We start from the raw sequence: 26,231 nt of genomic DNA, 5'->3' as shown, positions 1-26,231 counted from the left end.
TTTTCATTTCCATGTGGTCTAAACTAACTTTTAAAATCTCTATGGTCATTAACTGTTATAAAGAAGAAAAGATCTCTACTGCTGATTTAAGGGAAGAACACAAATAACAAAAGACAACCTTGTTAAACCCAGCACACTAATTACTCTTAATGTATTAATTTTCTGAAGGGGACCGCTACATAGGCTTCAGGGCTCAGGAGCTAGGTTTCCATGCAGATATTTATGGTGATTTAAAGAGCTGAAAGCTTTAAGTCTTAAGATCCCCAAAAGTAAAGTAAAAACCAGAAGGTGAAATGTTCATGTTAGGTGATATTCGGTTTTGACCCAAAAGAATTCAGCAAGGTTTCCATTTCAGTATAATCCACATCTATCATATACTTACACTATATTTGCAAGGTCAAGTGGTTTCTCTGGTTGTTCAGGAAAAACAGGATGAGGAGGTTCTCTGGTGGGTACACACCCCAAGGATTTACTAATTGCATGGCTCAGCTTCTTTGCAGGGGATTTCTGTGTCAAAGTAGAAAATATGGAAATAAGGAATTGAATTTTCAAAAGAATGAAACAGAATTTTAACTTAGTGACAAGAGCTGTAGAAAATATCTTTGCAAATACAAACTAAGTTGCATTACAGTCACCACTACTGAGCCTTGCAGAAAGGAACCTACAGTTGTTTCAAGGGGTTGTTTCAAGGTCGTTTGTGGCCCTTCGTTTCTGTCTTAACTCCCTCATTTCTACAATGCAGTCACACTATCCAGTTAGTGTTAACTTTCCTTTTGAACATCTCTGTGTGCCCTTTGCAGGAACTCCCTCTTTTGATGCTTCTGGATCATTCTGGTAAGATGTTATAGTTAATTCCCTGATCAGAGTCAGAAATTTTTGCTAGACTAAAATACTAAAAGGTTAAGATAATGCTGAGAGCTCACAGCTCTTGAATGTTAGCAAATTAGCTAACCCACATCCCCCCAAATGTTAAGAGAATATTCCCCAAATGAACATGAAACAGAACACTTGGTGTTAAGGGTCTGGCTGTGTATACAGATACAAATGAGTGCACTCACATACACAGGCAGCATCAGACCTGTGACTCTAAATTATGATATGCTGAAGGTACAAAAATAAGTTGGCATACTAATACATTTCCTGGGAAGGTAGAACAATACACACTAAATCCAAAGACTAGCAGGTCTAAGGTGTAATAGTAAATATGCACAAAAGTAAACAATATGCCACGACTAAGATTTGGAGAATATGAAACACATATTTAAAGGACACTTTTTTAAAAATTAATTAATTTGTTTATTTATTTATATTTTGGCTGTGTTGGACCTCCATTGCTGCACGGGGTTTCTCTAGCTGCGGTGAGCAGGGCTACTCTTTGTTGCAGTGTGCAGGCTTCCCATTGCCGTGTCTTCTCTTGTTGCAGAGCACGGGCTCTAGGCGTGCGGGCTTCAGCAGTTGTGGCACACGGCCTCAGTAGTTGTGGCTCATGGGATCTAGACCGCAGGCTCAGTAGTTGTGGTGTACAGGCTTAGTTGCCCCACAGCACGTGGGATCTTCCTGGACCAGGGCTCGAACCCATGTCCCCTGCATTGGCAGGAGGATTCTTAACCACTGTGCCACCAGAGAAGGCCCCTAATTCCCTTTAAATAATACTATTGTCTGAGATGTTCTTGGCAGGATACTAGTCGCAGAAAAGTTTAAATATTTCATTCTTCTGCCTCTGCAGTTTATTACCGTATGTACTACTTTAATCAGAAAATAGACCTTGTTTGCAGCTGTGTGTCTCATCAGTAGCACATCTCCACTTAACTTTTATATGCTGCCTACATATATTTTAACAGAAAATAAGCCAAAATCTATTTACCTTTAAGACTATATAGGGAAAGTTACTTAATACCTTGTTTATAACAGACTGAACAATACCATTCTCTTCAGAAACTTCATATATTGGCTCCAAATCACCTGCCATCATCCCCTTCAACACATTAAATTCTGGGGGAAATCTACATGTAATCTAATTTCCTGAAAATTATATGAAGCTACACAAAGCAGAAATTCTGAACTTCCCCACAACTGCTCTCCATCATCCCTTTGCCCAATGACTAGCTGTAACAGGACTCTGATTCTTCCTCCTCTGCGCCATCTTCTACACTGCCCCAGACATCATGCAGTCTTCTGCTTAAAATCTTTCAAAGGCTGATAATCATTTACAGACTAAGATCTAAATCCACGCCATCACAGCTCACTTAGGAGCTTTCATATCCGCCTCCCCCCTCTGTCCTCACCTCTCACTCCACATCAGCATCAACATCAAGCTGCTCAGTTAACCCAATGTACCATGTTCTCTTAGATCTCTGTACCTTGGCACGTGCCTTTCTGAGATCTCCCCTTCCCAATCTATGTCTCTTTAAATTTTCTGCTCATCTCTCAAGGCTGCTTATTTGCAAGCCTCCCTTCCCCTCTGAAGACTTTCCTCACTGCTCCGTAAGTCAGCACCCATCTTTCCAATCTACCCACTTGCCAAGTACACATTTCCACTGCTGCACTTTTAAATTTACATGCCTATCTCTGTTAGACCAGTGGTCTTGAAGGGTAGGATCTACATTTTATTCATCTGTGTATTTCCAGAACCTGACCTACACCAGAATATGTTATTTGAATAAATTATTTGCCTAGATGAATTTTCTAGATTGCTTTTTCCTTTTTCACATAAGTTTAATTTTTTTGAGAGTTATGATATGAGTAGGAGACTGTCAGAGGACACCAGAGAATATCTTAATTCACCTTTACAACTAAACACTACATGTGTAATCCATGTACTCATTTCGTGATTTTTTGCTACATCTGAGAACCACCTGGGCCATTAATTCATGCAGTCTATGTGAGATGGATTATAATAGCCATGAAATCACAGGTTTCATGTGTATATTTTACCATAAACATTAAAATAAGACTGTTAAAATAAAAAATGTTTCCCTTTGTATCACCTAATATTCTCTAGCAGCATGCTTGTTGTGCTTTCAAAAATACTGCTCCAAGTCAAGGTTTAAGATTAGATCCCATTTCAAGTCTCAAAAAGATAGAGAGAAAGGTAAAATCAATACATCAATACATCAAAGCCAATTCCACGTAGAGTACATCAAGAGATGCTTGATATGTATGGGAAGGAGAAAAAGACTGGAAATAAACATATATAGGAATTAACTAAGGGCTAGGATCAAACCAAAAAGAACATTATTCTGAAAATTTAAAGATAATGCAATTCAATTAGGTTGTCTAAATAGGTAGATAAATGATTTCCTTAAAAAGACCTCAACACATGAATTACAATATGGGCCTAAAGTGATTTCATTGTGGAGCTACGTTAGGAAACTAAGATTAACTAAGTGTGTGAGCAAGAGTTCGAAAACCACTATAAGTGCCAAAACAGGGACATTACCTCTTCTGGCTACTCGGCCCCCAGGACAATGCCCAGGACTTGATAGTCAGTCACTAAGTATTTACAGAAGTGCAGGGAGTGAGGGAGGAAGAAAAGCAATCCAGGTGTAGGGACTGGTGACTCCACACTTCGTTTAAGCCACTAGGCCAGAGATGTTCTGACAGGTCTTTCTTTGTACCTTTCCCCTCACTTGAACCCTCACAATGATATACAGGGAGGCCTTAACCTAGAAAATCAGATCTCCTCCAAACCCTCTTAGGCAATGATTTTCAATCTTTGTGCATTTTCAATACCTTCATCCACTTTACCTAATTTCAAAACATTTCCTACCATCTCTCGAAAATATTACAGGTTACATAATTCAAAAAGAGACATGTACCACAATGTTCACTGCAGCACTATTTACAATAGCCAGAACATGGAAGCAACCTAGGAGTCCATCAACAGATGAATGGATAAAGAAGGTGTGGCACAGATATACAAAGGAATATTACTCAGCCATAAAAAGAAACAAAATTGAGTTATTTGTAGTGAGGTGGATGGACCTAGTCTGTCATACAGAGTGAAGTAAGTCAGAAAGAGAAAGACAAATACTGTATGCTAACACATATATATGGAATCTAAAAAAAAAAAAAAAAAGGTTCTGAAGAACCTAGGGGCAGGACAGGCAGACGTAGAAAATGGACTTGAGGACACGGGGAGGGGGAAGGGTAAGCTGGGACGAAGTGAGAGAGTGGCATTGACATACGTACACTACCAAATGTAAAACAGATAGCTAGTGGGAAGCAGCCGCATAGCACAGGGAAATCAGCTTGGTGCTTTGTGACCACCTAGAGGGGTGGGATTGGGAGGGTGGGAGGGAGACGCAAGAGGGAGGGGATATGGGGATATATGTATACATAGAGCTGACTCATTCTGTTATACAGCAGAAACTAACAACATTGTAAAGCAACTCTACTCCAATAAAGATGTTAAAAAAAATAAAATAAATAAAGTAAGGTCAACGTGGAGAAGAAATTACGGGTTACTTTAAAAAAGAAAACTTCAGAAGCATATAAAATGTGGGTGTACAGTCTAAAAAGTAATAAAACAAATACCCATCTATCCACTATTCTGCCTGAGAAATATACCATTATGGTCACTTGGAAGCCTGGCTGTGAGCCCTTATCTAATACAGCCCACTCCCACCATATCCGCACCTCTCCTGGTTATCAGTATCCTGGATTTTGTACTTATCATTTCCTTGATTTTACTATTTTATCAATTATGTACTATAAAAAATACATGATTTATTTAATACATGCTTAAAACCTATACAGATTTACATATGTATTTTTTTCTGCAACTGGCTTCTTTTACTCAAAATTATGTTACAATTCATCCATGTTGATGCATATGTTGATAAAATTCACTCATTTTTTCATGGCTTGATTGTATTTCATTGCTCAGTTACATCGTAATTTATATATTTGGGTTGTTTCCCTTTGTTCCCTCTCAGTCACAATGCTGCTATAAAACTTTCTTGTCCGTGTCTCCTGCTGGCCACGTAAAAGAATTTCCTAAGAGTGGAATTATTGGGTCATAAATTATACACATTCAGTGTTACTAGGCATTGCCAATTTGCTTTTACAAAGTGGTTACGCTAATTTCCACTCCCATCAGCTATGTGAGGGACTTCCTGACTCTACATTCTGGCCAACCCTTGTTACAGTCAGACGTTCTAACATTTGCCAATCTGGTGGGTGACAAATGTTACTGTGCTTTTAATTTACAATTCCCTTATTACTAGAAATACTGAGCATCTTTTCCAATGTTTATGGGCCATTTGTATTTCTTTGTCTGTGAAATGCCTGTTCCTGTCTTTGGCGTAGTGTTTCACTGGGTTTGTCTTTCTCTTATTGATTTGTAAGAGTTCTTTATATTTTTGTATTTTGACTGTACAGAAGTTATATCTTACAAACAACTTTCACTTTAAGGTTTTTCACTCTATTGTTTTTAATGAATGGTCATCTTTAAATATACAGTAGTCCCAAGTTATTAATCTTTTCTTTCTTATTTTGTGCCTTTTGTATCTTAAGAAATATTCCCCTCCCTGATGTCATACGTTATCCTCCCAGATTGTCTTCCTTATTCCATAATTTTTATCTTTCATATTTAAGTTTGAATCTACTTAGAATGATTTCTTTGATAGGTATAAGGAAATAATCCAATTGTATCCAATATGGATAATCAGTTGCTTCAGGATCACTTAATAAACAATCCATTCTTCTCCTGCAAGATAGATATTCTACTTCTGTCCCTGTACCAGTATCATGATGATTTAATTGTTACAGTTTCCTCTTATCTTTTCAGGTAGTACCAGTGCCCCAAACTTTCATCCTTCATCAGGAGAGTCTTTGTTATTCTTGACCCTTCACACTTTCACTTAAATTTTACCATCAGTCTGTCCATTTACCGAAAAAAAAAAATCCTGTTGGTATTTTGATGGGAACTGATCGAATATATAGACAATTCTGGAGAGAACTGACATCTTCACATGTCAGTTCACACACTGAACATTCCTTTCCGTGAATATGTTCATCTCCTCACGTATTTAGCCTCATTTTTTTTTTTTTTGGCCACACCATGCAGCTTGCGGGATCTTAGTTCCCTGACCAGGGATCGAACCCGGGTCCTTGGCAATGAAATTGCGGAGTCCTAACCACTGGACCCCACTAGGGAATTCCCCTAAGCCTTTTAAAATATCTTTCAATAAAGTTATAGATTCTTGTTCATAAAGGATATATGTATCTGTTATTTATTTCTAGTTATAGAAAGATTTTATATCCAGAAACCTTGCTCTCTTATTTATTTTTTATTTTTTTGCCATATGTGGGCCTCTCACTGTTGCGGCCTCTCCCGTTGCGAGGCACAGGCTCCGGACTCGCAGGCTTAGCGGCCATGGCTCGTGGGCCCAGCCGCTCCGCAGCATGTGGGATCCTCCCGGACAGGGGCACGAACCCACGTCCCCTGCATCGGCAGGCGGACTCTCAACCACTGCGCCACCAGGGAAGCCCCATTGCTCTCTTATTTTTAAAAATTTTGGTAAAATACACATAACATAAAATTTACCGTCTCAACCATTTTTAAGTGTACAGTTAAGTAATGTTAAGTATATTGGCCATTTAAATGTCCATTCCTTTACCCAATTTTTTAATGGGTTATTTGCTTTTTATTGCTCTTAAGTTATAGGAGTTCTTTATATAATCTGAATATGAGCCCCTTATCAGATATATGATATGCAAATATTTTCTCCCATACCATAGTTTGCCTTTTAACTATGTTGATGTGTCCTTTGATGCACAGGAGTTTTTAATTTTGATGTAGTCCAATTTATCTATTTTTACTTTTATTGCCCCTACTCTATTTTAATTCTAATGATTTGGAGATTCTTTCAATCTTTCTACGGTAACAGTCATCATTAAATAATGATAACTTTGTTTCCTTCCAATTAAAATACCTTTTATCTCTTTTCCTTGTTTACTCTGCTGCTTTAGGACCTCCAAGAAAATGTTGAATAGAAGTGGTGATAGCAAGCCTCCTTGTTTTGTTTTCAATCTTAAAATCTTAAGATTTCAATCTCAAAACAAATACTCTTGACATTTCATCAGTAAATATAATGGATACTATGTTTTTATAAATATCCTATATGTATTAGGTTAAGGAAATTCTTCTATCCCTAGATTGCTAAAGTGCAGTGTGTGTCTGTGTGGATACGAGGTTTTAATCACTGTTTTACATGTCTTTTGAGATGATTATACAGATTTAATCCATCAACTTATGAATATGGCTAAATTATAATAATCTATCTTTAATTGCTGGAATAAAACCAGTGTGATTATGATCTTTTGTATACACTGCTGAGTTGAGTTTCATAATACTTTGTTTAGGTTTTTATTTGCCTTCATTAGAATGGCTTGTAATTTTCCTTTCCTGTTGTCCTCATAAGGTTTTGGTACCAAGGTAGTTCTAGCCTCAAAAATGAAATCAGAATGCTCATTATTTTTTCTAGAATCTGGGAAATTTTTATAATACTGGAATTCTTTTCTTTGAATGTTTGTTGAAACTTATGTAAAGTCACTCAGGCCTGGTTGTTTCCTTTGTATAAATATTTTAAGCTACTAATTCAAATTCTTTAATGATTATACTAATATTTGCAGGTTTTATTCTATCTTGAATCAGTTTTGGAAAGCAAGGTTGTTTTAGGAGTTTGTTCATTTCAACTAATCTTTCAATAACCAATGTACAGTTGTTTTCTTATCTTTTTGTTATTGATTCCTAGTTCAAATGCACTATAATCGACACATTTTTTTCTGGGACTTCATTTATGTGGTCAAGTTTTGTGTGTTTGAAAAGAATGTGCAATCATTAATTGCTGGATACATTTGAATTTTCTACATTCTGTGTTTTTTGTCTAATGATTCTAACAAGTGTTGAGAGAAGTGCGTTAAAATTACCCATTTTAATAATGTATTTTTAATTTCTTACTGTGCTCTTATTAATTTTTATTTACACATTTTAAAGCTATGCTATTAGTTGTATATTTATGTATAACTTAATTTCATCTTTTGTAAACTTTACCCCTGGTGAAGATTTTTTTATTGTATTAAAATATACATAACATGAAATATAACATTTTAATCTCTCTCCAAAAGATTTTTGCCCTGAAATCTATTTTCTGAGGTTAATATAGTTTCACCAGTTTTCTTTTGGTTAGTTCTTGGCTTGGTATGTCTTTTTTTTTTTCTTTTTTTCTTACTGAGATATAATAGACATACAGCACTGTATAAATTTAAGATGTACAGCATAATGATTTGACTTACATACATTATGAACTGATTACCACAGTAAGTTTAGTGAACGTTCATCACCTCATATAGATACAAAATAAAAGAAAAAGAAAAAAATATTTTTTCCTTGTGATGAGAACTTATAGATTCAAGCAGAAACATAAGCCTATTAAATCCCCAGGAGAAGTCAGGAACCTCCTCTAACTCATTTAATGTGAACATTTTACCACCGTCTTAAACAGTATCTGTATTCTCATCCGGTAACTTCAAATCCTTTAACTCTAACCATGCCCCAACTATATTAATGTCATAGTTGATTAGTACTTTAGCTGCATCTTATTTTAAGACCAATAAAATTATTAGTCATTATTATTTACATATAGTGCTTATTTAAATTTACTCGCATTTGCCAATTCTGCTGTGCACCATTTCTTCTTATGTTCCATTTCTTCCTTATTGCTTCAATTCATTTTTTCCCCAAAACATATCCTTTGTTAGTTCCTTCAGCAATGGTCTATTGGTGACAAACCCACTGAAACTTTTTCTGAAAATATATATTCCTTCTTTGCTCTTAGATTAGATAGGTATGGAATTCTAGGTAGCCCTTTTCATTCTATCCTTCAAATCCTTCAATTGCCTGTCACATTTTCCATTCCCCTATATCTGTGTTCAGTATTCTGTATCCTGGTTTATTTCCTCAGACTTATTTTCCATTCCCTAATTTTTGCTGTAGCTGTCTATAATTTGCTATTTAACCCCTCCATTGAGCTTAACCTTATTATTTTTTATTTGTAGAAATTCAATTTGTTCCTTTTTCATCTTGACTTGTTCCTTCTTGAAATGTCACTATTCCTAGACTTACTCCTTTAATTTTTAAAATGTACCATTTTCTGAAGTCTTTGGCATCCTAAAGCTACTGTTTGTTGTGTTTGCTGATTCTCTCTCATAGTAGATTGTTTTATAATTGAGTTTGCAATATTTGATGATAAGCTCACCTTAAGCAGAGACTCTTTTTTGTATGGGAGTCCTATTTGCATTATCTCCGGGCCAGTGCAATATTTTTAGCCCCTCTTTCACAAGGAGGCAGCCCTTCTAAAATTCCAGCTTTTACAAAAATACCAGTTCTACTCACCTTGAGTGGACCCAAGTTACATTTCCTACTCCATGGAGGCACTAACCCCAACCACTGGCCTAAATCCAGTATCCCATTTGATAAATCCTGGGGACATCACAATTTGGGGTTGAATTTTTGATAGCCAGGAATTTCTCTTTTATTCAAGTTCAATTCTGCATTTCAGTTTTGTTATTATATTTCATCCTACATGCATGTTTGTCACTGGGGATGGGAGGCTACAATTAGCTTAGTCTACCTTTACCCTGAACAAGATGGGAAGCTATTGGAGTGTATTGAGCAAGCAAGGATCTGATTTTTAACAGGATCATTCTGGCTGCTATACTTAGAATAAACTGAAGGTAACAAGGGCAGAATCAGGAATACCATTTAGAAAGCCTCGGGAGTAATTTGTAAATGTATAAATTTATACACATATATACATACTTAAACATGCAGTGTTATCAAGAGCAGGACAAACAGGCTTATAACTGATACCAACTCTTACAAATTATACTTTTTAGCATTTTAAATTCCCCACCTATGTCCGTTCCAATGTTGTTTGCCTTGTTTTGTCTCATATTAATGTTTTATACTACCTTTTTCATCCCTTTATTATCATCTGTGTATCTTCTCTGAAATAGCATGTGGTTTTTGTCATTTTGATAAATCTGAGAGTTTTTATCATTTTAGTAGGTGAGTTTAATTCACTTTCATTTATTTTAATTACTGCTATGTATGCTTAAATGTATTCCTAACAACTTATTTTGTGTTTTCTATTTTACCATGATTTTCTCTTTTTCTATTTTCCTGTCTTCTATTGGATTGGTCAAGGTTATTTTTGCTACATTTTTTCTTCTAATAGTTTTAAGGTTTATATTTTATATCTAATTCTTCAAGTAGTTACCCTTAAATTTTTTATGCATATTTAAAATTATAGTTTCTTACAAGTTAGAATTAATTACATTTTATTATCCTCCTCCTGAAATCTTTAGTGTGCTTTTAATTCCCTTTATCACTCCCCCAGTCACAAATTCCATGTTGCTATTTTTGTTGATTTAAGTTACAACTTACTAAAAGTCGTCATATATTTTATAACCAATATTTATTTATATTCAATATTGTTTTTTATTTCTCTGCTTCATTTTTTTTCTTAAATCCCATTACTACCTTCTTGATTCATTTTTTTTCTTACTGCAGTGTATCTTTAAATAGTTCTTTCAGCAAAGGTCTTTCAAAGTCCTTAAATTATGAAAATGTTATTGTAGTGTCCTTGCTGTTGAAAGACAGTTTGGGTGAGAACAGAATTTTAAGTTCAAATTTATTTTCTCTCAGCACCTTGAAGACATTCTGCTGTTGTTTCTCAAAACCAGTGATAAAGTCTAAATGTCATCTGGATTCTTATTCTTATTCTTTTGTAGACCATCAGTCTTTCCTCTCCACTGTCACCTAGGAATTTCTCTTCATCATTATCACTAGGATGTATGCAGGTGCTGACTATGCTGTTTCTTTTTAAAATGTATTCCTCTAGTAGGCCTTCTACCTAAGGGCTCATACTTTTTCAGTTTTGGAAATTTTTAATAAATTATTTCTTCAAACATTGTCTCTTGTCAATTTTCTTCACTTGCAACTCCTATTAGATAAATATTGGAACTTCTACATGAATCTAAATGCTTCAATCTTTGTTTCATACTATCTTTTTTTTTTTTTTTTTTTTTTAAAGGATACTCTCTTACCTCTTGATGCTGTTTTGGGAGAATCTCTTGCCCTGATCTTTCAGTTCAACAATCTGTTCTTTAGCTATATCCAGTTTGCAATGCAGCCCATCCGGTGAGTTTGTTTGACAACTACGTTTTTCATTTTCATTATTTATAGTTTCATAACTTCCACTTCTTGTATTAATCATGAAAGTCTATCCCTGGTCCTCTAAGAAAATTAGATTGACCTATTTTTAAAGTTTCTTTCTGACTGTTCTACCCCACAGGGTGTAGTTCTGCTGTTTATATTTCACTGTGCTAAGCTTCCTCTGGGTTTTCATGGCCGTGTAAACATCTCCCACGGGACTGCTCACTTGCCATCTTAGCCAATAGTGGCATCCTGGCCAGAGGCCGCATGCTGAATCTGTTCTGACAAAATCAGCAGAGAGCTTCAGGGTCCTGGCAGTAGTGATGGCCTCAAACAGGCAGTGTAAGCAGTTCCTTTCTGCAACTTCTCCTTTAATGTATAACTCCTTCACTTAAAGATGTTTTATTGCTTCAGGTCAGGAACATTCCTTTTCTTTTCAATCTTGAAAGGGAATTTATTCATCAAATTAATTCTTTATCATTTCTATGGGTTTGGTGCAGAAAGGGTAAGAGGGAGTATGTGTTTGGTCAACCATCTTGAAACTGGATCTACCGCTACTCTAAATATCATTTCCCTGCATTCTCTTTAGCCTCTTTCTGGAGTTCATATTAGATGGCATTCCTCAATCTAACTTCCGTGTCTTAATTTTTTTTTCTATTACTGTATACCTTCTGTGATGTGCTTAGGAACAATTCTCTGCTCCAGTATCCAGCTCACAAATCTGCTCTTAAGCTATAGACATGGTTAAAGAGCCCATTTAATGAATTCCTTATTTTGACAATCAAAATTTTAATTTCCAGTATCAATACTTAGTTATTTTTGGTAGATAAAATAACTCCTCATATCTCTCCAAGAGTTCAACTGTACATATTTTTAAATCTAGTTCTGCTTATTCTATGAATTCTATGTCCAAAATAAACTCTTCTGTTATCTCCTTTGCATGGCAGTTTTTAGTGATTTTTAATGAAGTCATCTTTGTAGTTAAGGCTCTCTGTTGAGACAGTCTACTCTATCTGTGTGCACTGCTTACTTGGAGGGGAGAAGTAGGACTTGTTTTCAGTGAGAGTGAAGGAGGGACAGAAGGTGACACCTCATGGAAAAGCTTTGTATTTAGTCTTATGAACACGGGATCCCTATTCTCCTGGACCCCAGCCCTGCCTCTCCAACCTAAAGTCCTATGTACACTACATCTGCCGGCAACACCTGCATCACCAGGCTATAGTACGTACCAGAGTCACTCTGTCACTTGCCCTGAGCCCCTCTCAGCTGCCCATATCAACTATTTCCAAGCAGGAACATTCTAGATGCTACTCCTATCCTGAGAAGCAATAGTTTCCTGCCCTTGTTTTGAAACAAGGTTTTCTTTTGTAAACTGATCCCATACACTTTTCATGGGGGTTCTGCACATCTGGGACCTGCTGTGGGTTTTCCTTCTTTTTTTCCCCTCTAGTGTACTTGCAAATTATTTTTAAAATTCTAATCTATCATTTCTAAGTATCGGAGGCAAGATGGAAAGGTGATAGCATGTCCTCAGACCATCACCCTAAAATGGAATTCCCAGTTCTTTTTTGTTTATTAAAGTTTATTTAAAATGTATTTTGAAAATTCATAATATCCCTTATGATATATTATTTTTAAAAGGATTCAGAATAACTGCTTTAGAAAGTAAAAAATTTACAGTTGCTAAGCTCCAGTTGAACTTAATTTGTAAAGCTATAATTCTGACTGATTAATGTATGAGAGAAATGTAATCCATGTAATTTTTATTATTCTTCCAAGATTTAAGAGTATGAGCTCTCTGACAGTTATGAGAATATAGCTAGGTAGAATAAAAAGTAATCAGTTCACATATGGCTTCTGAAACATGCTTATAAATTACAACCTCTTGACCCACAAAAAAGGAACCACCGTTATCTCAAATGGTTCAATAATAGGTGAGGCTGGAGTTACGTAAAGAACAGCAGTAACTTGGTTTTTGAGCAGCAAATCGCTTCAGCTTCCTTTTCAAGAAAAAAAAAAAAACGAATACAGATTTGTTGGAATTCAACATCAACAGACTGACACTGCTAGGTGTGCCATGACAGCCAATATAGTATTTATGGTTCCATACATACCAACCCTGGGTGTGGGAGGGGTACCCTTGAACTACCAATAATTGCCACATTAAGCATAAATAAGATACAACTGAAAAAGCTGTGAATGTGTATAGGCAAAAACAAAGTTCAAGGCCAGACTTTGCTCCTAACTGAGCTGTGATATCCACCTGGCCTGGCATACCATTTTGTGTTGGCACTCTTACCAGTATGAACAACAGGGGAAATGCTGCACTGAGAACTGGACTGCCCTTTAAAACGTCAGTTTGATGACACGGACAGAATTTCCTTTCTCAAGAGCTTTAACTGGCAGTTCATATTCCCATCTTCTTCAAACAATTTGTTAAGAGTTTTGTTGCTCCGTAAGAGAATTAAAAGTAACATACTCCTTACAAATGAAGATGTGAATACATGGTAAAGCTCATACACTGCTGGTGGGAGTGTGAAGTAGTAAAGCCACCTTGGAGAGCAACTTAGTAAAATCTAGTAAAACATGCACACTCCTCTGGACTAAGGAATTCCACTCCTAAAAATTACCCTAGAAAAATTCCCCAGGCTGCACAAGATGATCTGTACTAGAAAATCCACTAAAGCTTTGTTTGGAAAAGTAGAAAATTAGAAACAAGTTGAATGTCAATCAACAAGAGAATAAATTAAATGTGGCATATTTATAGAATTGAATTTTATATGGCATTGAAAATAACCATATCAACATGGAGATCATTTTACAAACAATGTAGGTGAACAAAGGAAGCTGCAAGAGGATATATGTAATATGACACTATTTTGATAAAGTTTAAAAATATGAGAAACAACGCTATATATTTTAATGGCCACATACACATGTGTAACAAAAAATACGAAAATATCAGTATGAATGGAAATATTGAGTACTAAATTCAAAATAGAGGTTACCTCTGAGGAGGGAGGAAATGGGTATATACTATGGACCTCTTTCCACATCTGAACATATAAATCTGTTTCACTTACTTTGACTGCTACACAGAATTCCACAACTATAATTATATATATATATATATGTATGTATATATACCATAATAAATTTAGCCATTTTGTTACTGTTGGAGATTTTGGCCATCTCTTCATACCAAAATCCTAATATACTTGATGCAAGGGTCTTTGTGGGAGAAGTCCTATATAGGGAATTGCTGAGTCAAAGTTTATATGCATTTAAAGTTTTATTTCTCAAATATTGCATCAATTCACACTCCTACCAACAATCTTCTAGAGCCCTCTTCTCTACACTCTTGCCAAAATGGAATATTATCAACCTCTCACACTTTTTCAAGTCAGGAAGACAGTCCCATGATCAAAAGTAGTTTAAAAACTGGAACAAGTGGGAGATGCCCACTTTATAATGTTCTTTAACAAACACAGGGGTATATAGGCTAATAATATACTAAGGAATTATGAGATAACAGAATATACAGACAAATGAACAGATAGTTATAATAGCATGGTAAGTGCCTTAAAAGAGGTATTCAGCGTGCCACAGCAGAGCATGAAGAGACATATAAATCAGCTTGGGAATCAGGAAAAGAGGCAATGGCTGAGCTGAACCTCAGAGGCTGAAGAGAAGTTGGCATGGGAAATTTGGGAGGATGGGCAGGAGGGGAGACAAAGGGAGATAGAACAACAGATTCAAAGACATAAAAGTAAGAAAATATGGTAGAACAAGCAACTGGAAATAGTTCAATACTGTCATAGTGCTGTCTATGAGTTAAAGCCATACACAAAACTGAAGACGCTTTCAAAATGTCACTCCAGGGCCTCCCTGGTGGCGCAGTGGTTGAGAGTCCGCCTGCCGATGCAGGGGATACGGGTTCGTGCCCCGGTCTGGGAGGATCCCATATGCCGCGGAGCGGCTGGGCCCGTGAGCCGTGGCCGCTGGGCCTGCGCGTCCGGAGCCTGTGCTCCGCAACGGGAGAGGCCACAACAGTGAGAGGCCCGCATACCACAAAAAGAAAAAAAAAAAAAAAAAAAATGTCACTCCATAAGATAAAACCCATGTGTTACAAATCATCTCTGATTTAGAAGCTGCTTCTAGAATACATTGAACAGATAGTTCTCTGGCTAAATGCAGCGACAGATTGCATGGCAGGATAGAATGAGGAAGAAGAAGTGTGACCAGTACTTCAGGTCTGGGTAAACAAAGGGTCTAGTCAGCTAAGACAAAACGGAGCAGAACCCTTGAGTACTATGGGAAAAGATTTACAGGCAGCCAAAGTGCCCCAAAAGGGAGGCTGGAGGTTGGAGAGAGCATGAAGGTTGGAAAACCGAGAAGACCCACCAAGTGCTTCTTTGTATAGCAGCACTCTCTGGGGCCTGGAGCAGAACAGGCACTGGAAATGTTTACTGAATGATTACCAGGGCAGAAAGCTCTCTGCCTGGCTGAAATTCCCCCCTGGATGATGACACCTGGGCACCCGCTATCTCCAAAGGCTGTCACAAACACTGCCACAGGTGAAGGCAGGAACGGAGCCAGAAGTCAATTAACGTCACACATGACACAGATGCTCCACAGCCAGGAACCGAAGACCACCACCACTATTACTTAGTTCTGAAACAGTGTTTCCCAAAACTGTCTGAAGATGTAAAAATTCCTGGGGTATTTGTTTCAAAATAAAACAAAACAAAACAAAACAGATTCCTCTAACTCAACCCAGACCTACTAAGTTAAAATTCCCAAGGGTAGAGACCTGGTACTCTGTATATTTAACAAGCTGCCCAGCTGATGCTTTTCAAGCCATTTTGGGAAGCACTGATCTAGAAGTTCTTGCCAAAACAAAAAGGTTAAAAAAAAAAAGGTGTAACTACTGGAAAATGATTGTTACTGTTTCCCACAGGCAATATAGTTATCTACTTAGAAGTCTAAGAAAACTGACTGAAAAAATTATTAGAACCATGTGTTGACAGAAAAGCTACTGAGACTTCAAGATGGAAATGTCCATAGGACCACTGAATATAGGAGTCTTAACCTGGACCAGAAGCCTCGGCTGGAATTAAGAACTACAGAGGGGGGCTTCCTTGGTGGCACAGTGGTTAAGAATCCACCTGCCAATGCAGGGGACACGGGTATGAGCCCTGGTCCGGGAGGATCCCACATGCCGTGGAGTGACTGGGCCCGTGCGCCACAGCTACTGAGCCTGCGCTCTAGAGCCCATGAGCCACAACTGCTGAAGGCCACGTGCCTGGAGGCCGTGCTCTGCAACGGGAGAGGCCAGCCAATGAGAAGCTTGTGCACCGCGGCAAAGAGTAGCCCCACTCGCCACAACTGGAGGAAGCCCGCGTGCAGCAATGAGGACCCAACGCAGCCAAAAATAAAAATAAATAAATAAATAAATTTATTTTAAGTCCCTGCAGAAGGACTTCCTTGGTAGCCCAGCGGTTAAGACTCCATGCTACCAGGGCAGGGGGCCTGGGTTTGATCCCTGGTTAGGGAACTAGATCCCGCATGCCGCAACAAAAGATTCCACGTGCCGCAACTAAAGATTCCGCATGTGGCAACAAAGATCCCACGTGCTGCAACTAACACCCAGCACAGCCAAATAACTAAATAAACAAATATTTTAAAAATAAACAAAAATAAAGTTAAAAAAAAAAGAACTGCATAAATCTATTAGTGTTGGAGGGGTTGGTTAGGGAGGGTCATCTAAAACCTGGTACGCTCAGAGGTTGCAGCAAGAGAAGAAAAGACAGCTCACTGAATCAGTGTGTTGTGCACCTGAAACTGACATAATATTGTAAATCAACTATACTTCAAATGAAAAAAAAAGAATCAGAAAAGCAGCTCAGGAGAGAATGCCAGGGAACACAATATCTGGTTTATCATAGCTAATCAAAAATTTCATAATTGGACATTTTGTAGTCACTAAATGGAGATAAAAGGTAATGAATATACAATACACGTGTATTAAGTGTATTTAGAGAAACAGTTCTACCATAAATCTGTATCTGTAGATCTCAGAATGTCCTAGATATACAGACAATAATCACTGATATATCTGAGTTAACGTAGAAACAGACAAGCAATTCACACTGCTGGGTCATACGGATTCCTCTAATCCTCTCTACACATGGAAGCTGGATACACATTCTCCAGTTCAGCTCTGGTGGCCACGTGTAAGAATCAAAAAAGATCTAACACTGGAGAAAGGGCTGTGGCTAAGATGACTGCCAGAGGAAACCGTTCACTTGAAGAAGTGCTTGGTTTCGGTTAAGTCACACATTCTCTGCAATGGAAAACCTCCCTGTCATCTCTTTACTCTAAAAATAATCAGGCTAGTTGAAAAAAACACCTTGTTATTTCATAAACTATACATCAATACTTTCTTTGATAAGTATCCATCTTTTTAAACAGCTGGGTCCATTTCAAATGTTCTGCTTTCAAACTCAGCACTTCTGCAGCTGTAAATGGGTTTAAGAATACACAGTGCATCCAAATACCACAGCAGAATGGGGGCAATATTCAAATACTGAAAAGAACAATATTTAAAATATCCCACTCAACCTACTGAAAATGCTGATAAATGCTGTCAGGATACCTCTAGCCTATTCCTCTTATCTCTTGGATGGCCCAAGAAATTCCTAATTTCAGAGGGAAGGCCTTGGTCAACGAAGCAGTCAGTTTAGCTGTGGTCAGGAGAACTTCAGGGCCATCTCCCCAGGTTTCATACCACCTTAACAGGAGTAAAGATGGGAGCCCAGAGCTCTGCTCACTCCTGGCAAGACCCTCTCCCAGTAATACTCACAGCGACAGCACCATGATCTGCCTAGGAGACTATCTGGGGCTAATTCCAACACAACCTTTATCATAGGTTATGCCTGTTTCATAAGAAATCCTAGACTCCCACTTGGATTCTCATTCCCATAAGGCTCTGCACATAGCCTCACAAGACCCCATCTCCCACTAATCCTCCACTCGCAAATCCTTCAACTTATCTTCATAGTCTACCACCAGCAAAATCCCTTCTCTGGCTGAGAATCCTCTTCTCCGAGTGTTACTTTCACATGGAAATCTGGCTTTCCCTGAAGGCCTGGCTTCCTCTGCAGCCATTCAAGTGGCAGCTGCTTTCTCTCTCATACCTCTCAAACAGCTGGATCTCCAGGTGGGGAGATGTCCTCCCAGAACCTCACTGCCATTCTCAGATTATCTCCCCTTTTCCTTAAAACCCCCGTTTTGAATTTCATGTCATCAGACCAAAACCCTAAATATCCCTCTACAGTGGAGTCCAATATTACTGTCATAATTCTTATTGATTTCAATATCCACAGAGTTGACCTTTCCCATACACTATTGTGGTCAATTGAATGGAGGACGTCCCAAAAAATATGCCCACACCCTAATCTCTGGAACTTGAGAGTATTGCCCTATATGTCAAAAGAGTAAATATTACCTTCTATGGCAAAATATGTGATTGAGTTAAGGATTTGGAGACAAAGAGTTTACCCTGGATTATCTGGGTAGACCCAAAATGCAATTACATGTATCCTTATAAGACAGACACACAGAGAAGAGAGAGAAGAGGAAGAGGCCATGTGACCAAGGAGGCAGAGACTGGAGTGAGGCAACCACAAGGCAAGGAATGCCAACAGCCACCAAAAGGTGGAAGAGGCAAAGAACGGTGTGATGGTTAATTCTGTGTGCTAACTTAACCTATGCTACAGCGTGCCCAGATAGTCGATCAAACTTTACTTTGAGTGCTCCTGTGAGGGTGTTTTTGAATGAGATTAACATACAGATTGGTAGACCGAGTAAGGCAGATTTGTCTTCCTAATGTGGGTGGGCCTCATCCAATCAGTTGAAGACCTGAACAGAATAAAGGGACTGACCCTCCCTCAAGTAAGAGAGAATTCCTCCTGCCTGACTGACTTTGAACTGGGATACTGGATTTTCTGCTTTTGGAGTTGAATTGAAACATCTGCTCTTCCTGGGTCTCAAGCCTACAGGCCTTCAGACTGGAACTACATTATCAGTTCTGGCTCTCAGGCCTTCAGACTCAAACTGGAACTACACCCTTGGCTCTGCTGGGTTTCCAGCTTTCTGACTCTTCCTGCAGATCTTGAGGCTTGTCAGCTGCCACTGCTGCATGAGCCAATTCCTTATAATAATCACTTCTTATATAATTGTAAACCCTATTGACTCTGTTTCTCTGAAGAATCCTGACTAATATAAAGGGATTCTTCCCTGGAGCCTCCAGAGGGAGTATGGCCCTGCTAACATCTTGATTTCAAATTATGGTATCCACAGACATAGAGACCAGACTTGTGGTTGCCAAGGGGGAGGGGGAGAGGGGGGGAGGGAGGGATGGGCTGGGAGTTTGGGTTTAGCAGATGCAAGCTATCACATACAGAATGGATACACAACAAGGTCCTACTGTATAGCACAGGGAACTATAGTCAATATCCTGTGATAAACCACAATGGAAAAAAACATGAAAAAGAACGTGTGTGTATATATATATGTATCACTGAACCACTTTGCTGTACAGTAGAAATTAACACAACATAGTAAATCAACTATATGTCAATAAAATAAATTTTAAAATAAAATAAAATTGTGGTGTCCATAACTGTGAGAGAATAAATTTCTGTTTTAAGCCACCAAGTTTGCAGTAATTTGTTACAGCAGCTTCCGGGAGCATATACAGTGGACTTCCCTCAACTCTCCTACAACAATGTTCCCCCACTCTGCGTGGGTCACCAGCTTCAAGTCACGTCCTAGAACACCGTATTGCCAATTACCGCACATTATCTAACATCTCCATGTCAAGCACTGCGCTCTCATACCAACTTCTCTCTCTCTAGATCACTCCTTCCAGTGCCCTCGAACAATACTTCAGCACCGATGGGACCCGTCTCCACCGAGCCTGCTACCTTCACACAGTCCCTTGTCTCCCTCATGGTCTCATTACTCTCTTCAACTGACTTATATTCCACAGCCCATTACGACACTCATGTCTTTGCATACTCTCCAGCCTCTCTCGCCAACCCTCCTCCTTTGTCACACTCTTCTGTCAAAACCCCAATTCCACCCACTCTGCTCCTCTACCCACACAACGAGGGGTAGAAGTAAAACAGACAACTACGCTGACTGGTCTGACCTTGAATTCATAACCACCAACCTCAAGTTAGTCATTCCAATCTCAGTTCAAATGTCACTTCTTAAAAAAAACGTTCCCTGACCAATGTTTAATAGCTTTATTGAGATATATAATTCACATACCATAAAATTCACCCTTTTAAAGTTACAATTCAGTGGTTTTAATATATTCAAAACAGCTGTGTAACCATAACTAATATCTCATTTCAGAAGATGTTTTCCACCCCCAAAAGAAACCCAATACTCTTTTTGCCCACCCCACTAATCTACTTGGTCCCTATGCATTTGCTTACTGTGGAAATTTCATATAAATGGAATCAAACACTATGTGACTTTTTATGTCTGGCTTCTTTCACTTAGCATGTTTTCAAGGTCCATCCATGTTTTAGCATGTATCAGGACTTCATTTCTTTTTGTTGCCTAATAATATTCCACAATGTTGACATAACACGTTTTGACAGACATTTGGCTTTATTTCCACTTTTGAGGTATTCTGGGTAATGTTGCTATGAGCATTCATGAACAAGTTTTTCTGTGAACATATATTTTCAACTCTCAAAGGAGAATTCTCAATTCTCACCTAGGAGTGGAATTGCTGGATCACATGGTAACTCTGTTTAACATTCTGAGCAACTGCTAAACTAGTTTTTCAATGGGGCTGTACCATTTTACATTCCCACCAGCAGTGTATTAGGGTTCTTATTTCTTCACATTCTCAACAACACTTGTTATTGTCAGTCTTTATTTCAGCCAACCTAGCGGGTGTGAAGGGGCATCTCACTGTGGCTTTGATTAGTCAGTTCCCTAATGACTAAGTAATGTTGATCATCTTCTCACATGTTTCTTGGTCATTTGTATATCTTCTGAAATGTATATTCAGATCCTTTGCCCGTTTTCTCCTAAAGTTAACTTTAAAAAAAACTGTGGTAAAAAACACATAAGGGCTTCCTTGGTGGCGCAGTGGTGGAGAGTCCACCTGCCAATGCAGGGGACATGGGTTTGTGCCCCGGTCCGGGAAGATCCCACATGCCACGGAGCGGCTGGGCCTGTAAGCCGTGGCCGCTGAGCCTGCGCGTCCGGAGCCTGTGCTCCGCAACGGGAGAGGCCACAACAGTGAGAGGCCCGCGTACCACAAAAAAAAAAAAAAAAAAAAAAAAAAAAAAGTAAGCTCCATGAAGGCACTGACTTTGTCCTAGCCTTTTTCTAAGTAACCTCACACCTAGAACAGTGTCTGCGAGGTAGCAGGTACTGAATTAGAATTTGCTGCATAAATGAGTTAATGAGTTAATGAAGCTGGCAGCAGAAAGTTAAGGGGGTTCCTGTCTTAAGGCTTTTGTTTTCTCTGTGTAAGAAAAGAGGTCATCTACTGAAAGACAGGGAAGAGCTGGGGTAGATGGTTTAAAAAGAATGGAGACTTTACTCCTTTATGACTTTAACTGGCTACTGCAAAGAATGGAAAAGCAAGGTGATCAGAGAAATGCAACAGGATTGCAATGCTGAGCATCAACATGTAGTTGGTGATCGTGAAGCTTAAGGTAATACTAATCTGTCCTATTGTATGGATTTCTGCAGAAGTACTAGAGAAAGCAGATAAATTAGTTCATCCGTGAATTTAGTTGACAAAGACATGGATAAAAAAGTCACAGGACAATGGAATTTATGGTACAGGAATGAAGGGCCATATCTAAAATGGTAAGGAGAGAAGAAAAGAGAAGCAAGGAATGACGGATAGACAGTGAGAGGCCCGCGTACAGCAAAAAAAAAAAAAAAAAGATCTTAGTGAGAGTGGTTGAAAAGTCAACTGGAATGATAATGGGATATCAAAGGAGAATCGGATGTCGAAATCAGTGATTTTGGAAGTAGGAGCAGTTGGAGGTGGTGAAAAGGTCCAGGGTGTAACTGAGGGAGCAGATGTCTGATGTTCAGTGGAGAAGAAGAGTGTCAGAGCTGAAGAAGTCAAGAAACCATGTGGCCAAGGTCTTAAAAGGTTTGACTACAGAGATGCAGATATCACCATGAGGTGACCATCGATCAGGTACCAAACCATCCAGCAGTGAAGGAGTATGTCCAGAAAGGGAGGAGATAATACCACCAGAAAAGAAGGATAACAGGGCTAAAATGACATGATCCTCAAAGCAGCATCTTGCTTGTATTTTTCTTTTTTAATCTAAGAGATTCAGGGTGTAAAGATCTAGAAGTGGCAGGAAGGAATGCAAGAAGGAAAATAACCAGGGTGTCAGCATTCACAGAATTATAAGCTGACCCTCAACTTATAATTGAGGTTAATCCTCATCCTTGTATCAGCCTTTCCTCTTTGAATGTAGGTGGAAGCTGTGAATATGATAAACCATCACTCCTCTGATTATGTTATACAGCAAAAGGAAGATTACCTTAGGTGGGCCTGGTCTAATCAGGTGAGCCTTTTAAAAGCAGCATTTCTTTCTGGCTGGTTTCAGAAGAGGTTTCAGAGAGATGCACTCTAGCTGTCCTGGAAGAAAGTCAACATCCATGCTGTGAACTGCCTATGAGGGCCACATGTCAAAGAACTGCGGGTAGCCCCTGGGAGCTGAGAGTCACCCTGGCTGGCAGCTATCAGGAAAACAGGGACCTCATCATCACAGCTGCAATGAAATGAATCCTGCCAACAACCAGTGAGATGACAAGAGGACCCTCAAGCCCAGATGATAACTACAGCTTCAGCTGACACTGCGATTTCAACGCAGTGAGACCTACAGCAGAGAATCCAGCCATGCCATTGCCTGGACTTCTGACGTAGATAACGTATTTATGTTGTCTTAGGCTGCTAAGTTTATGGTTATTTATTATGCAGGAAAAGAAAACTAAAACAGTGACCATAAATAGTTTACCCAGGATAATCGCCGTTTACGCATGTTGTCCCTGCATAATTAACAGTGTCCCCTTCCACTCTCACATGAGTCTGGATTATATGCTAAATTATATGGTCACCCTAACAATAATTTCACCTCCCAAACCCTAAAAATTCATGTGGATGTAGAAGAATAGATAGCCACCACCTGAAAGGGCTGCGAGAGAAGTGGAACACCTACAGGAAAGCCAAATTTCTATTAAGACAAGGGGCTAAAAGAAATGCTTAGACAACCCCACTACTGGGCATATACCCTGAGAAAACCGTAATTCATAAAGAGTCATGGACCACAGTGTTCATTGCAGCTCTATTTACAATAGCCAGGACATGGAAGCAACCTAAGTGTCCATCGACAGGTGAATGGATAAAGAAGATGTGGCACATATATACAATGGAAGATTACTCAGCCATAAAAAGAAACGAATTTGAGTTATTTGTAGTGAGGTGGATGGACCTAGAGAATGTCATACAGAGTGAAGTAAGTCGGAAAGAGAAAGACAAATACTGTATGCTGACACATATATATGGAATCTAAAAAAAAAAAAGGCTCTGAAGAATCTAGGGGCAGGACAGGAATAAAGATGCAGACATAGAGAACGGACTTGAGGACACAGGGAGGGGCAAGGGGAAGCTGGGATGAAGTGAGAGAGTGGCATGGACATATATACACTACCAAATGTTAAATAGATAGCTAGTGGGAAGCAGCCACATAGCACAGGGAGATCAGCTCGGTGCTTTGTGACCACCTAGAGGGGTGGGATAGGGAGGGTGGGAGGGCGACGCAAAAGGGAGGGGATATGAGGACATATGTATATGTATAGCTGATTCATTTTGTTATACAGCAGAAACTAACACACTATTGTAAAGCAATTATAATCCAATAAAGATGTTAAAAAAAACCCCAAACAAAACAGGTCAGAGCCACAGTGGGCAAGTCTCAGCAGTTTTTCTGAGGAGTGTGGGGCACTGACCTAAGGGACTAGATTTTGTATCTTTTGTTTCGATTTTCTTCATGTGTGCATCTTACCTCCTGCTGTAACTTGCTACAAGTAGGTATACTGTCTTATGCCTTTTAAAAAAATAGTCCTACCTAGTTTTGCACCATGTACAAAGTAGCTATTTAACTATGACATGTAACTATTTAGAACTGAACAGGGGCATGGCCAAGAAGTGTATCTTTTCCTCAATGAATACACATTATCTCTTAGAATTCTAGAGATGCGAGGAGAGGTATGCTGATCACATGAAAATGAAACATTGCTTCTGACAAAGTCAACAGTCTTAATTGTTCCAAGTCTATAACAACATAATTTACTGACTCCTTAAAGTAAATGATCTAATATCATCAGTGCCCAAACAACTACACTGGACATATGTGAGTTGCTCATTAACATTTACTTTTAAAAAAAGCAATAATATTAATAGAGATTGTTAAACAAATCCAATACTTTGTCATTTACAGATTTTGAAGAACGGGATAAGTAACTTTGTTCAGAGGTGGAGTCTGCCATCTGCTGGGAAGAAAGGGGAAATTTCCATATCATCAACTAAGTTATATAACTACCTCTACTGACAACAAACTGTACTGTGGTACAAGTGTATTGTGTATACACATACACACTTCCTGCCATGGAGCAGTAACCACATGGGAATTGGTCAAATTTCTCTTGGTAAAGTGAAGACCAGAATAAGTGGACACCTGAATGTAAGGCAAGGGGGAAGGCAGGGAATGGGAGCAGTCTTGTTTATCTCCAGCCCTCCTTCCGTATCAGGAAAGGGTTAAGAGTTTCCGTTCGGGAAGATGACAAGGTCCCAAAGATGGATGGTGATGAAGGTCGCACAACAACATGAATATACTTAATGCCACTGAACTGTACTAATGTAGTAGAAAAACATGATAGTCTCCATGGCTGAACGGAAATCCTTGATCAGAATGTAAGGCTTTATCCTCTGGGTGGCAGACTGTATTTTCCAAACACAACTGCAGGGATCTCTCTCACCACCCTTGCTCCACTGTGATGGACTTGACCGCCACCCCAGCATCATGAGGTGAAGTCCCTTCTCCTTCCCTCCAGCCTTAGAGACTGTGACCAACAATATGGCGGAATGTTGCCACATAACTTTACAGCCAGCTAAGACAAGGCCTTGCAGCTTCCCCATAGCTCTCTAGGGATGGTGGTCCTCCAGCTGCTTCCTCTGGTGATGCTCTCTCTTAAAATAATGCCTCCATGCTGTGAAAAGCACAAGCCACATTCAGAGGCCCACAAAGAGGTGGGTCCTGTTGACCATTCCAGCCTTATGATCTGAACAAGGACTTCTGTTTAAGTGGTTCATTCAGTCACAGAGACTATCATGTTTTCTATTAAATTATACTTTTAAAAATAATACCTTATTCAAACTATGCATAATATTTAGTAGGATTTTTATTGCCATATTTAAATGATCCAGATTTGGAGGAAGATCCTGATACAGTGTTGTTGTTGGTGGTGGTTTTTTTATATCACTGTTAAATGATGTTTAGCCCAAACCTTCCCCATCTCAGCAGATGGCAATTCCATCCTTCTAACTGTTTGGGACAAAATCTTAGCGCTTCCCTGGACTCCTTTCCTTTCACAAGCCACATCCGACCCATGAAGCAGATTTATGAAGTATATCCTAATTCAGCTCTTTTCATCACCTCTATTGCTAACATCCTACCATATCTTGTTTTAATTACTGCAATCATCTCTCTGAAATGGTCTGCTTCTATCTTTTCCTTCCACTGTTTACTCTTTACATGGCATCCAGACTGATCATTTTAAAATATAAATCAACTCAAGCTATTTTCTAACCAAAGCTCTACAAAGATTCCTCCTTTCACTCAGAGTAAAAGCCAAAGCCCTTACAATGGCCAGCAAGGCCCTT

The 26,231-nt window shown here is 38.8% G+C and overlaps 1 protein-coding gene across 12 annotated transcripts in view; it reads right to left on the bottom strand.

Annotated features, from left to right (window-relative positions):
* DTNB (dystrobrevin beta) overlaps nucleotides 1-26,231 on the bottom strand; it is a 283,356-nt gene that overhangs the window by 132,064 nt on the left and 125,061 nt on the right. For all 12 annotated transcript variants that reach the window (XM_081253610.1, XM_081253609.1, XM_081253605.1 and 9 more), the window contains one exon: nucleotides 383-507. In XM_081253610.1, the coding sequence (XP_081109736.1) occupies nucleotides 383-507 (125 nt within the window). The remainder of the gene's footprint in view (nucleotides 1-382; nucleotides 508-26,231) is intronic.

Source organism: Mesoplodon bidens, assembly GCF_964165515.1.
Source record: "Mesoplodon bidens genome assembly, chromosome: 14".
NCBI lineage: Eukaryota > Metazoa > Chordata > Mammalia > Artiodactyla > Ziphiidae > Mesoplodon > Mesoplodon bidens.
The sequence above is the reverse complement of the archived record's forward strand: the minus strand, read 5'-3'. Positions and strand labels throughout refer to the sequence as shown.